Here is a 13,046-nt window from a genome sequence, read left to right as displayed (position 1 = left end):
AAATACATTAGATGATTGTGAATCAACATTGTCCCCTTTAATAAGCAAGAAAAAGACAACGTTGTTTTCAGTTCACAATATAATTTATACAATATGGTATAAAAGTTGGAAAAGTCCACCAGTTGTCAAGCCCGGTCAAAACGAAAGCTACCAATATAAGATATGAAACATCAAATCCTTAATTTACTCCATTCAAAATAATCTAAGCAATATATAGAGGTTTTACAATTGTAATTCACAATTGCAATGTGACAATATAAAGAAATTGATTAGATCTTTAAGCGACAGTGTCAAGGGGGTGTAGCTCAGTTGGTTGAGCAAGATAGTAAATTATTATAAATTTTATGATACTATCTTTGATTCCTACAAATAAAAGAAAGATCTTTAAACGTGCTGCCGCATATGAAATGTAATGTTTAAGCACGAGTGACCTATCAAGCCAAATTGTATCATTAAATTTCAGTTTTAGAGAAAGGAATTTGTGGAGAAGGTTATGAAAAGAAGAAAGAAATAAAGGTAATTTGGAGAGAAAAAAATTACAAAAAGGGAGAAGGAGGTGCAATTAGCAACTTCCTCCAAATAATTCAGGTCTAGTCCAAATATTCACGGCATTTGGTTGGGCCAGATCTGATCAAGAGCCTGAAAGTTGAATTTCTTATTGAGGCCCATTCTAGTGAAGAGAGGTGCTTTATCACATTATTTTTGTTTTTGCCTTTCCTTAGATCCTCAAATTTCAGAAGTTACATAGGATGAGCCTATTATCATTACACCAGGCTTTGTCTAAGTCATTCTTTTTATATATTTTATTTTACAATAAAGAAAATTGGTTGCTGGCATATACCAAGAATTTCTTTCTATAATGATCTTTTGTATACCAAGAAGCACAAACACAATAGCAATAAGACAAATATTTCAAAGGATATTTTATTACTTTCAATCTGTTCTTACATAATAATTTTAATGGAAAAACAATTATTTTCTTTTGGCAGAATGTAGCAATATACTCTCTGACACATTTTTGCGTGTCCACAATTCTTTCCTTTGTATCATAGTAAATAAAATGTGTACGGGCTGAATCTTCATTGATACAAGCCCTGTAATACATGGAGCAATATTCAGCACAATAGCCTGACTATACTATGTACAGTATATTTGCATCCAAATTCTCTTATATACATCTTTGTTTTTGGCCAGGCGATGCATGATTAGGCCTTGGAAATCTTTTGAGGTATACTTGAACAACCAGAAGACATGGAGCACCAATGATTTAACTTCAAATATTTTTTAATACTGAACCTAATAAGATCTGAACCACACGTATTTGGTAAATTGCTGCATCATAGGGTCCTAACCGCATAGGACTCACTTGACAGCTTCTTTGCATTTCCTAGACATTTGTTATTAGACATACATTTCTTGTCAATGCTGCTCTGCATAAAAAACCACAAGGATAATGAGCAGCAGCAGAAGAAATTGATGAAGAAAAAAGTGGAAAACTTCAAATTCAAATGGTCTATATCTGTTGATTATTTGATTTCTGTGTTGTCATAATAGTTAAGATAAAAAAAAAACAGTTATGAAAGAAAGGGTGCATATAACATGAATATCAAGAGTGTTAATAATTATGATAGATTGGAAAACATAAAATGATCTAGGGTTACTAAGTTACATGAGGCCTTGAGGAAAAAACCAAGTCAAATTATCTTCCTTAATCAGTATTCAGTAGCATAAATTCTAGCTGAGGATTTTATTAGGAATATCTTGAAACAGTGCTATTAAACAAGAACAAGACTAAAGGGAAATGGAATAGTTGTAATACCCTTTTAAGGGAGCATCATAAAACATCACATTTCATGTTCTTTTCACCAAAGCAATTCCATTAGGGTCACCTCCCCATTCTTCAAACACAACCAAGGAGTTACCACCTGAGCTCAGCCATGAGCGAGGAACATGGTACCTGTCCAAAGGCAACAATAGGTTAACATTCAAGCGTTTACATCTCTCACTGTTGGAAAATAAGTTGTATGTATTCTCACCATCTCTGAGAAGGTTGTCCACAATTCGTCCGGCATTTTGTATCAGTATAAAATCCAGCATAATTACAAGCATTGCAACTACCATGTGCTATATATCCAGGCCAATGGCGACCAATGCTGCGACCGTTTACCCATACTTCACCCTTTCCCATGCTTCCCAAATCTAGAGCCAATGGATCATTGCCAGCCGGTGCGCTAAAAGTTGTCTAACAACATTAAGGCAAGAAATGAATCAGAGTTCATGCATATATGCAGGTGAATAATCTATAACAGCGACAGAAATGCAACATTTGTGGGATTTTTTTTTCTTACCTTGTACCATGTCAAAGGTTGTTTTTTAGCCACTAATGATCCTCGTATCCATTCAACAGAGCTACTCCCACTTTCAGTGTGAAGGCTCAACGATTCACCTTTCAGTCCAACCTGTCCAATACCATACAAATTAACAAATATATGTTAAATCTAATTTTACTGCCACACCTTTCTGAAAGCAAAAGTAAATAATCTTCTGCATACTGCACTAAAATCTGCTCAACAATGTACATAGTTAATGTTTTTTCTTAGTGCCTACATGGGCTAATTTCATGCACATTTTTCAATATTCAATGATATAATGCATTATTGTCTGTCCTAGAATGGCAAAAATGTTAATTTTTCCCATGAATTTTTGCTTCATTAGCGATTAAGTTTCAAAATATATCATTGTGTAGTATCTCACTGTTTGATCTTCACCTCAGTATTTATTAATGTTTTTTTGTTTGGATAATATACAGCCAGCATTGTTATATAACCTTTCAATGTTGCTAGTGAGCAAGATGTGTACAAGATAACAAACCTTGTAAGACCATTTCTGACTGGACAAGTCCCGAGTCCCCTCATTTAGACCCTTCAGAGTGACTGGGCCTAACACCCCCGCATTCCATGTTTCAAAGTGCACACCAACATTCTGGTATTAAATGAATACAAAAACATGATTAACATTTACAAATATTACTTTTCAACAAATTAAGAATGTTACAGAAAACACAGATATCAGAGAAGAGAGAACTAACCGGGAGACCGACAGCAACACTAAGTAAAGAAAGCTTGTTATTGCCAACCCTCAGTTTCACATTGTCACTAAATGTTAATTTAGGATTTGCCAATCCCCCCCACACAGTTCCTGCGATGTTCATACAGAAGTTGAACATGTAAAATTATTGTTTATTATAGACACTAAGCAAAAGAGGCATAACAGTGTTATTCACCTGCAAGTTGATCATTAATGAAAACATGGAGAACATGGCCTGCTGACATTGCGGTGAGAACAGGAGATTGTCCATTCTTTAAGAATCCTTCATTAGCATTAATGTAGACACTGAACAAAGGACATCAATATTGGTTAGATGGAGAGAGGATAACATTAGTATGCATAAAGAGATCAACATTCCAATAATTTTTTGTCTTTAAGAAGTTTGATAAGTTGAAAGATGCTTACTCTGTCATATACCACAAATAATCTGAAGAATCGCGGGTCACGTTGACCTGCTCCCAAAGTGCATATGCTGCAATGGAATCAGCTTGACTGGATGAGGCAGGTTCTTCATTGTATGACTGCCAAGCAAATGCACTGTTTACTGGAGTCATCTTTTTCAGCCAGCTGTTACCAACCTACATAAAATGGATAAATGCCGTGAATATTTACAGTTTCACACTTCAAAAGCATTAACATAGTAAATACAAAAGAATTCTGCTTAAAACACTAATCTTTGTCTGTCCTTCAAGAACACCTTGGGAGGATTTGTCCAGTTTTTCAAAGAAATATATCACAGTCAGATTGTTTCCTCTATACATAATTTCATCAAATGTACCTTTTTTAAACAAAAAACAAGAATGCAAAACTTATTTAACATAGTCACCAGTCTTGTGTTACCTTTGCTGTGTTGTAAACAACAGTTTTGCAGTCAGGAAGAATACTGATAGACCAAGGTGGTAGATCATATTGCCCATTTCCAAATGTAGCTTTTGCATAAGATTTGGTGTCATAATTTGCAATGAATGCAGCACAAGCACCAGGGGTCGAGAACACATGTGCCTAAGATTATATAAACAAAAGGAATCAAATGAATTTTCAACACAAAGGAAATTCTGTTGGCTTTCATCACAAACAAGCTCAGGGACTTTACCTCAAGGTTATATCCAAGCGATTGAACTTTGGGATCTGTAGCCACTAGAGCAGGTTCACATTGTTTTATTGCTTTATGCAAATTTCTCAAATGCTCATACTTTGGTTCATTTTGAAGTCCTGGTACAGTGGTATAATTGAACAAGCATCAGGCTTAAGTGAAAATGTTTTTCAGCTTTTGCCATATGGTGCCTAAAAGTGAATTTGTGCTCTTTGCTAGAACAATAAAACTATCACTTTTCTTTTCCCTCTAATATCACTTTAGCCAAAAGCTTCCTTATGTTTTCAAGAGCTTTAAATGTGTATTATCATCATCCAAAGCATGTAAACAATTTATTATTACTTCATACCATATTCATCAAGCGGCGCATCATAGTCATAGCTAGTGGCAATAAAGAGGCCACCAGATGTCCGGCCAAAGTTCGTTCCTCCATGGTACTGGATTAAAAAAAAATGAGATCTTAGACTCAAACCAAAGTTTCTAGAACATGAGTTGAATTGTTGCACATGAACAAGAAACGATTCACAAATGAACCACCATTCTGTATGAATCTTGCAATGGAGGAACAAGGAACTATTCACAATGGATAAACCAACATACCATATAGTAGTTAACAAATGAACCACCATTCTGTATGAATCTTGCAACCGAGAATGCCAAGTCTTCTGCTGGTCTACGAGGGACTGCACCACCAAAATCAGTGTACCTACAGAACAAGAGACATCAAACTAAATATAGCACCAAAATAAAAACATTTTCATCCTTCAAGGTAGCATTTGTTAAGACTCACCACCCAGTCCAATTCTCAGTCCACATTTTGGGTTTGGTGTTCTTGTTGGGCTTGAAGTTTTCACAGTAGTATCCATTGCAAGTGTCAATCTATATCGCAATCAGTAAAATAATACAGATCAGAGAGAATAATCAATTTTCCTGTGAAAACACAAGCTTCCCCTCAAAAAAAGAAAAATCTTGCCACTTTCTCAATTTCTTTTTTAATTTTTTAAGAAGAGTAAAGGAGACAGAAGAACTTCAATCACTGCGCTTACAAAACAACCAAAAGAAGCAAGAAAAAAGTGAAGATAGATAATAAACCCAAAGCACCTTCCTCCAAATAAAGGTAAAACAAACACAGAGAAAACATAAAAAATATCATGGTATAGAAAAAGCAACAACCTTATCCCAACCAAAGTAGCCACAACACTCTTAAAAACCCCACCACCATATTTAGATGGGTCACACAAATTTAACAGAATAGAATAAGAATCCTATAAGGGAAAAAGTCAAAAAGACATCTTCAAATCCAAATCCACGCACGAAAACGTTTTTTTTTATGATAAAGAATAAAAGAGTAACTTACAACAGGATCAGGAGCATCTTCTTGCTTGCACATAACCCATGGAACACCAGTGTCTAGACCAACAGCCATTTGTGCAGCCCATTTCGTATAAGCTTTTCCAGGAGCACCAATTTCCCATTCAACCGGTCCATACTCGTTCTCAATCTGTCAAATTCAGTTGAAAAAAACAAACCAAATTAAGCATCATCGTTATTCAAATTGGCTCAACAAACTTTTTTGTAAAATCAATTATACAAACATATTATATAGTCTTGTATTTACCTGTGACATAATTATTGGACCACCCTGGGATTGAAACAACCTATTTTCTTTCATCAAGCTAACAATCTTTGCAGTGAATTTTTGCATTGCCGCCTACACACATCGTGATTTAAAAATTGAAGTGTTGGTTATATGATTCAATAATTCATTAAACTATTTTCAATCAACCAATAATAATAAGCAAATTATTATAATTATAATATTGAGGTTCGAAAATGGTAAACTCCAACCTTGAACGGCTCATTGTCGGTTCTGAAAGCAATGCCTGGAACATACTTGAGCCAGACAGGAAATCCCCTGAACAGAAAACAGAGCATGTGACCTTTGAGTGTTTCCTAAGAATCATTATTTTCCTTTTTTAACCAAAGATTTTTTCTCTTCCCCTAAGAAGGTGTTCATATAACATCATTAAAATCATTACCCGAAGTTCCATTCAGCACATATGTAGGGACCAATACGGAGATGAACATAGAGGCCTGCTTGCTGCACGAGCTTCACGAATTTAACCAAGTCGAACCTATCTTCGAAATAGTACTGCAAATTTCCAACATTACATAAAACTTCAATGAGTCTTTTCCATTTTAAACTTTCTGACCAGTGAAAAGAATACAAAAACAACAAAGAATGAGATTGGAGTTTGGAAAGAGTCTAATTTCTATGAACCATCAGTTTACTGTCCATCAATCAGAAATCACCATTGGTACCAACTTTTGAGATAGTTTGTAAAAGTCAACAAACTATATATTGATGTTTGTGATTCAATCACAATGTAAAAACTCGAATATACTATGCTATAAAAAAATAAATATAAAATTAAGGAAATGTGTTTGCATTACTTGCCCAGGAGAAGGTTCATGGCCATTCCAAAACACATAGGTCTGAATGACATCAAGGCCTCCATCTTTGGCCTTTTGAATAAGGTCTGGCCACATCTGCAATAATAAACATAATTTATGTTCATGCATGAGTGGAAAAAGAAGAAGAAGAAAAAGAACAAATGCAAGAAATGATTGAGAAAACAAAATTTGATGCAGGCATGATGGAAACATGGAGTGGAGTGCGTACTTGAGGTGTGCTTCTAGGGTAGTGAATGGAGCCAGAGATCAAAATTCTTCTCTTACCATCAACCACAATGGCCTTGTGGTCATAAGTCACAGAGGCTGTGACACCACAAACCCACAAACACAACGACATCAACACCACCCCATGAAACTCTCTCTTCCCCATTTGAACTCTCTTGCTTAGTTATGTTTCTCAAACCAAAAATATGGTGCTCCTTTCTTTCCTTTCTTCACTCTTTTTTACTCATTTAAGGCTTGAGAAAAGAGAGAGAGAACAAGTTTGTTTGTGGGTAGTTTCTGTTTGAGGGAAGTGCCTTCTTTTTATACTTGTTTATTCTTTTGAGAGGGAGGGTCTTTTGTTACTTCTAATAGGTGAGGTGTGTGGGTTTGATGGGTGAGTTGAGGTAAAGGTTGATGCAAATGGTGCTGCTTTATATAGATTTGGAGAAGGAAAGAAAAGGAGGGAAGAATGGGACCCCTTTTTCTATTCTTTCTCTCTTTTTTTTTTTTTTTTTCATTGTCCTCATCCTTCACACGTAACAACTGCAACTGCAAGACATTGCCCGTTAAGAAATCTGTGGCTTTTGCTTTGGGAAGTGTAACTTGAATTTGGGTGGGAAGATTACATTCGAGTGTGAGTTTACTTTAGTGATTTTGCTTTTTGTGCTTATTGAAAACGATGGAAAAATATAGGATGAAATGACCAACAAGGATTAGTGTATGGACACATATTCATGGGCAGGGGGTGAGAAGTTTAATGTGGGATTAAGCCTAGGTTGGAAGATTAGGTGACCGTGAGCATTTATTTTCTGTTATTATTTTTTATTTTTATTTTCAAATTTTTAAGATTTAAAAAATATGTAGTCAGAAGAAGAAAGTACTTTGAGGTATCATTGTATTTTCACTTATTTAGAAAAGACTAAAAACGTTGTTATTTTAGTTTTGGGTCTATTTTTTGAAAACATTTTCAAAGAAAATGATTTTAAGATTGAAATAAATGTATTTTCACTCTTATTTTTTATTTTCTTTAAAAATGAAAGCAATAGTTTTTGGGTCTAATATCCTTAAGATATTAGTTATAAAATTAAAAGAAAAAAATATTTATTAAATAAATTATAGGAGAATCTAAAAAAGTGATCACAATTTTGTACATCTCAATAATTTTTTTTTTGTTTTTTAATCAATATTTTAAGGACACAGATTAACATTTGTTTTAATTTTTCAGCTAATTTGAAAGATTAAAACTTATAAAAATATCTGGATTCCAACAAGGTATTAGGTATTAGAGAGTCTAATTAGTAATTACAATAATCACAATACTAAAGGTGAAAAAAACAAATGATGACTAATTTTATGGTGTTTCTTCTTTTAATGATATTTTTTTACTTCTAAACTTAAATCGAGATGTTGCCGATTTGATTCCGGTTCTACTCAAACAAATGTGATTTGGTGTATAATTTGATAGATAGTTGATTATTTTTAATATCTAAAAAAAGATAAAAGATGTCTAAAATATGGATATTTTTAGTGCACACACAAAAAAAGAAAGATAAAAGGATGCACTCAGTCTCACTCAAAGTATTATCACTCAAACATAATTATATTTTCTGAAAAAAATAAATAAATTGTGCAAATAAAAATTATAAAAGTTGATAATCGAATGAATATGTGATATTTATGACTTTGTTTTATTCAATAATCACCTTGATTGAATAGTATGTTTACACATACTTTTGTAATATTTTGTTAGAATTTAATTAGAATATATTTCTAATATAAAATAGTTATAATTCAATTATTAATTTTTGTAATAATTAATTTAAAAGTCATACATAAAATAATTTCTAATTAATGATTAATTAATAATATAAAAATATTTGTATTGTACAAAAATTAATATTTGTAAGTGTATAACATCAATCATTAAAATTAATCTACAAATTTTGCTGCACCAGAGACACTCCTTACGGCAAATTTACTGTAGGGGACTAGTTTTAAAAATTATTTACGGATTGAGGTTTGTTTTAAAAGTATTAACGGAGGGGGTCTGTTATTTGGGTGGAATCCGTCATAGCCACTAGCAAGAGAGCTTAACCCGCCATAGCCACTAGCGAGAATGGTGAAGCCGCCACTGGCATTGGCGTGACATGCCACGTAGGAAGGAGAGTGTCGCCTTTTGCATTGGCGACACAGGCCACGTATGACTCGCCTTCAGGACTGGCGATACAGCCACGTAGATGTCGCCTTCTCCATTGGCGAGACAGGCCATCATCACGTGAAGCTTCAGGGTCACAAGCTTGTAGTTAGGGCTTCAGCTTTTCAGTGTTAGGTTCGGCTTTGCATTGTTTAGGGATGCCGCATATACAGAGTAGGATTTGATTCACACTTCTCTTCTCCAAGCTGAGCTTTGCTTTTCTCCTTTGTTGAGTTTCATTGAGTGTCTGCGTGCTGGTTCCTTTGCTTTTGTTCCTTTGCTTTTGTTGAGTTTTTCTCTTCCATAATTCCATAATTCCTGGTAAGTGATTTTCTTAAATAACATTTATATATTATGATGTATATATTCTGTTGTTAATATTATAAAAATAATAGGTTAGCTAGTATTAATAGGTATTGTAAGTTTAGGTTAATTAGGATTAACAGGTATTGTAAGGTTAGGTTAGTTAGTATGAAAATATTATTTAGTTTGTAGTATATATTTTTAGGTATTATATATGTGATATATGTGATATATATATATATATATATATATATATATATATATATATATATATATATATATATATATATATGATACTTTAGTCAGCCACAGCCAAAGGTATTATTAGGTTTAAAAATCATAATATTAGCTTTAGAAATATTAGGCACAGGTAATATTAGGTAGCGGTAGAAATATTAGGCATAAATTAATATTAGCTTTAGGTACATATTTGTAAATTTTAGGTAGACATAAAATTTTGGTTTTTGTAATATTAAGCATTTCACACGTAAATAAATAATTGTAATATTAGAGACGCGTAAATTTACCTTATTAGTGTTATATTTTTGTATGTTATATATAGATATTATAGTTTTAAATAAATGAATTGATAAGCTAATATTGTTTGAGTTAATTATTTTTAGTTTTTAATTATATATATATATATATATATATATATATATATATATATATATATATATATATGATAAGATAGTGTTAGTTTTAGTTTGTAGGTTAATATTATTTGTTTTAAGAAATTTACATTATTAAATATATGATACATTGTACATTATTATTATTTTTGTATATATATTGTTTAAATAATTTTTTGCATTTCAATATTTGTTTGTATTATAAATAATTTGTTAGTCCATATTTTATTCAATTAATTTTTTGTTAATTGTAGAAAAAAAATTATTTATTTAAAGTTTTCTTCACATGTATTTTAATTTATCTATAGAATATATTAAAAATTGGCCAGTTTGATTTTTTACAAATTTATTGTTATATATTTAATAATGTTTTTATAAATGTGCGTAGTTTAATTTAATTTATATTATCTACAAATAATGTATAAATTGATTTGTGAATTTATTGTATTATATTTTATTTTGCAGTAGCAATGACATCTTCATCATCATCTTCATCACATATTAACGTTAAGTCTAGCCTCATCGATGCTGATGTGTATTATGGATGCAATCTAAGCATGTTTCAGAACATGTTTGGAATGAGGAAGAAGATCGGAAATTACATATCAGACGAGCTGTCCCCACGTATCAAGGGGAAGAACAAATCCCAGAGCAAATTTTTCCTTTCCTTCTACAATCTGGTTTCGCCTGGATTATCAAGATGGGATACTTAAAAATAAATGTTTCATTAGGAGTTGTGGAGAGACAAATAAGGCCTAATTGTTCTCCATCTCCAGTCAATAGTCTCAATGGTTAATTAACTACATGCACGTATGAACTCCCGCTGAACAACTAATTTGAAACTTAGTGAGACAAAGAGATAAAAGAAATATATACAATTAAAGTATAATAACTAATATTATATATGTGATGAAAACAAAGAGATAGAAAATTAGTGAGTGTTAAAGAATTAATTCAACTATATTTTTTTAATTTTCTGCACTAGTGATTGCTTGGACAGATAGAATATTCACCTATTATTTTTCGAAAAGTGAAGAAGTATTAGACCTGATCTAGTGCTAGTTTGCTGTCTCAATATTTTTCTTATTTACCATAAAGTATAAAATAATCTAAAAATCCAAGTAAAGTTCTTTTAAGATTATTAAAAATCAATAAATTACTAATAAATATAGTAACCAAAAAATTGTTATTCCCATGCTAGTTTTTATGTTAATAAATTTAAATGGCGGAACTTTTAAAATTGGTAATATTTTTCTTATTGTTTTTATAATTAAAATTATAATTTCTTTTTGTTAACTTATACTAAATTTTATTACAAGTAAAATGAAACTTCGTACTCAGAACAAACCACAAAATACTTAAGAAATAGCATCTAATTAGCTTTTGTCTTAAATTAAATTATATGTCAAATAATACTTCAGATGCAAAAACCATTAACAAAAAGGCTTACAAATAATTACTACTAATAATTTTTAAATTTAAAATCTAATTTACAAAATTAATACACTTAAATTTGAGCTTCAAATTTGATTCTAACCATAATATTTGTTACTTCAAAATACAAAATTAGTACATGATAAATAAACAAAAGTAAAGAAGACTTTATTTAAATAAATACAAAGCATCCTTACTATATAATCAACAACAAACTTCAAAAGAAAGAGATAGAAACTCTCTTCAAATGAAACTCTTTCTTTCTCTTCAGTGTCAAATTTTTGCAAGTGCTGAGTGTCATTGAAAGTTTGCTCTATTTAAAGAAAATTTACACAAAAAGTTGAAGCTATGTGCAACGTTACACGCCGTTTAAGTAAATCTGTATGCATGTCACCTCCTACATGCCTAGCCCTAATCTTTAACCTGCCATGCATGTGACCTGCTGCTGCTGCATGCTTCTGATTGCCCTATCCAATCCTAATCTCCTCTAAAGCAAAAATGTGCCCTAGCTGATAAATAACAGTGCCCTAGAACTTGCCTTAGCTGATAAATAATAGTGCCCTAGTCTCCTCTAAAGCAAGAACGTGGCCTGAGTTAGTGCTGGCATGTCCCGCCAAAATGAAAAGCGGAATGGGGGAGGGGGTGTATCGCCAGCAGGAATGCGGGCTTGGAAGGCTGTATCGCCAATGCTGACAGCGAGTCCCACGTGGCCTGTGTCGCCAATGCAAGAGGCGACACTCTCCTTCCTACGTGGCCTGTCACGCCAATGCCAGTGGCGGCTTCACTATTCTCGCCAGTGGCTATGGCGGATTCCACCCAAATAACAGACCCCCTCCGTTAATACTTTTAAAACAAACCCCAATCCGTAAATAGTTTTTAAAACTGGTCCCCTACAGTAAATTTGCTCACTTCTTACATTGATTGTGCCTTAAAAAAGATTATATGGCGTTTGGGTCTGGGTGCCTTTCACAGTGACGTATTACAATACGTTTTCGTAACCGGCTTGGAGTCCAATCCTGTTATTCCCATGTTTAAGTTCATCAATGCCAATTCTGTAATTTTGTATAAAGAAAAAAAGAGTCTTCATTTACTTTTCAACAATTTTTTAATGGTAAAGTGTTATTTCAATTTTATAATTACTTGACTAGTTTTCTATGTATCTTGAAAGATTTGAAGTTAAACTAAGAGGTAAGTAAATCTGACAAAAAATTATTTTTATTAAAGATCAAATTTAAATATTATTTAAATATTTTAACTTTAACTTCAATATATTAACTATTTGTGTTCAATCACTTAGTTTACATATATTTTATTTTATAAAAAATATTAAGAATATTTCACGAAATAGTTGAATGAATAAATATCTTTTAAAGATATTAAAGTAAAATCTAATTCATGAGTCAGCTCAATCTAATTCAGCTCATGAGTTAAACAAATTAGACAAATATTTACACATCTTTTTTATGAGTTGATTTGACTAAGCAAAATAGGTTAAGGTCTTAAGGTGAACTTTGTTGGGTAAGTCAGATTGACATGTCTTAACTCATTTTTTTATTTTTCTAAAATTCTTTAATTTATTTTCTATCTTTCTTTTTTGTCTTGA

General features: G+C 32.2%; 1 protein-coding gene across 1 annotated transcript; it reads right to left on the bottom strand.

Moving 5' to 3' along the window:
* Positions 1-908: 908 nt before the first annotated feature.
* Positions 909-7,260, bottom strand: LOC114388710 (beta-galactosidase-like). The gene is made up of 19 exons (XM_028349354.1): positions 6,885-7,260; positions 6,656-6,751; positions 6,241-6,353; positions 6,050-6,116; positions 5,820-5,912; positions 5,559-5,702; positions 4,992-5,080; positions 4,802-4,907; positions 4,551-4,638; positions 4,202-4,320; positions 3,949-4,110; positions 3,514-3,686; positions 3,284-3,393; positions 3,089-3,198; positions 2,872-2,982; positions 2,349-2,459; positions 2,037-2,242; positions 1,820-1,957; positions 909-1,430 (listed from the first exon to the last, which is right to left on the bottom strand). Exons 1-18 carry the CDS (start codon positions 7,044-7,046, stop codon positions 1,852-1,854), a joined length of 2,166 nt encoding a protein of 721 aa, XP_028205155.1. The 5' UTR covers positions 7,047-7,260; the 3' UTR covers positions 909-1,430; positions 1,820-1,851.
* Positions 7,261-13,046: the final 5,786 nt, after the last annotated feature.

The sequence above is a fragment of the Glycine soja genome, chromosome 15 (genome assembly GCF_004193775.1).
Source record: "Glycine soja cultivar W05 chromosome 15, ASM419377v2, whole genome shotgun sequence".
NCBI lineage: Eukaryota > Viridiplantae > Streptophyta > Magnoliopsida > Fabales > Fabaceae > Glycine > Glycine soja.
This window is presented reverse-complemented; position numbering and strand designations above follow the sequence as displayed.

What these genes read in the sequence shown, in the direction of transcription:
- LOC114388710 (XM_028349354.1), bottom strand. Translation starts at nt 7,046, where the DNA reads ATGGGGAAGAGAGAGTTTCATGGGGTGGTGTTGATGTCGTTGTGTTTG. An exon ending in CGCTTGGATATAACCTTGAG is followed by an intron (nt 4,111 to 4,201) that starts GTAAAGTCCCTG and finishes ATATAATCTTAG; the next exon opens with GCACATGTGTTCTCGACCCC. An exon ending in TATTTGTGGTATATGACAGA is followed by an intron (nt 3,394 to 3,513) that starts GTAAGCATCTTT and finishes TCCTTTGTTCAG; the next exon opens with TGTCTACATTAATGCTAATG.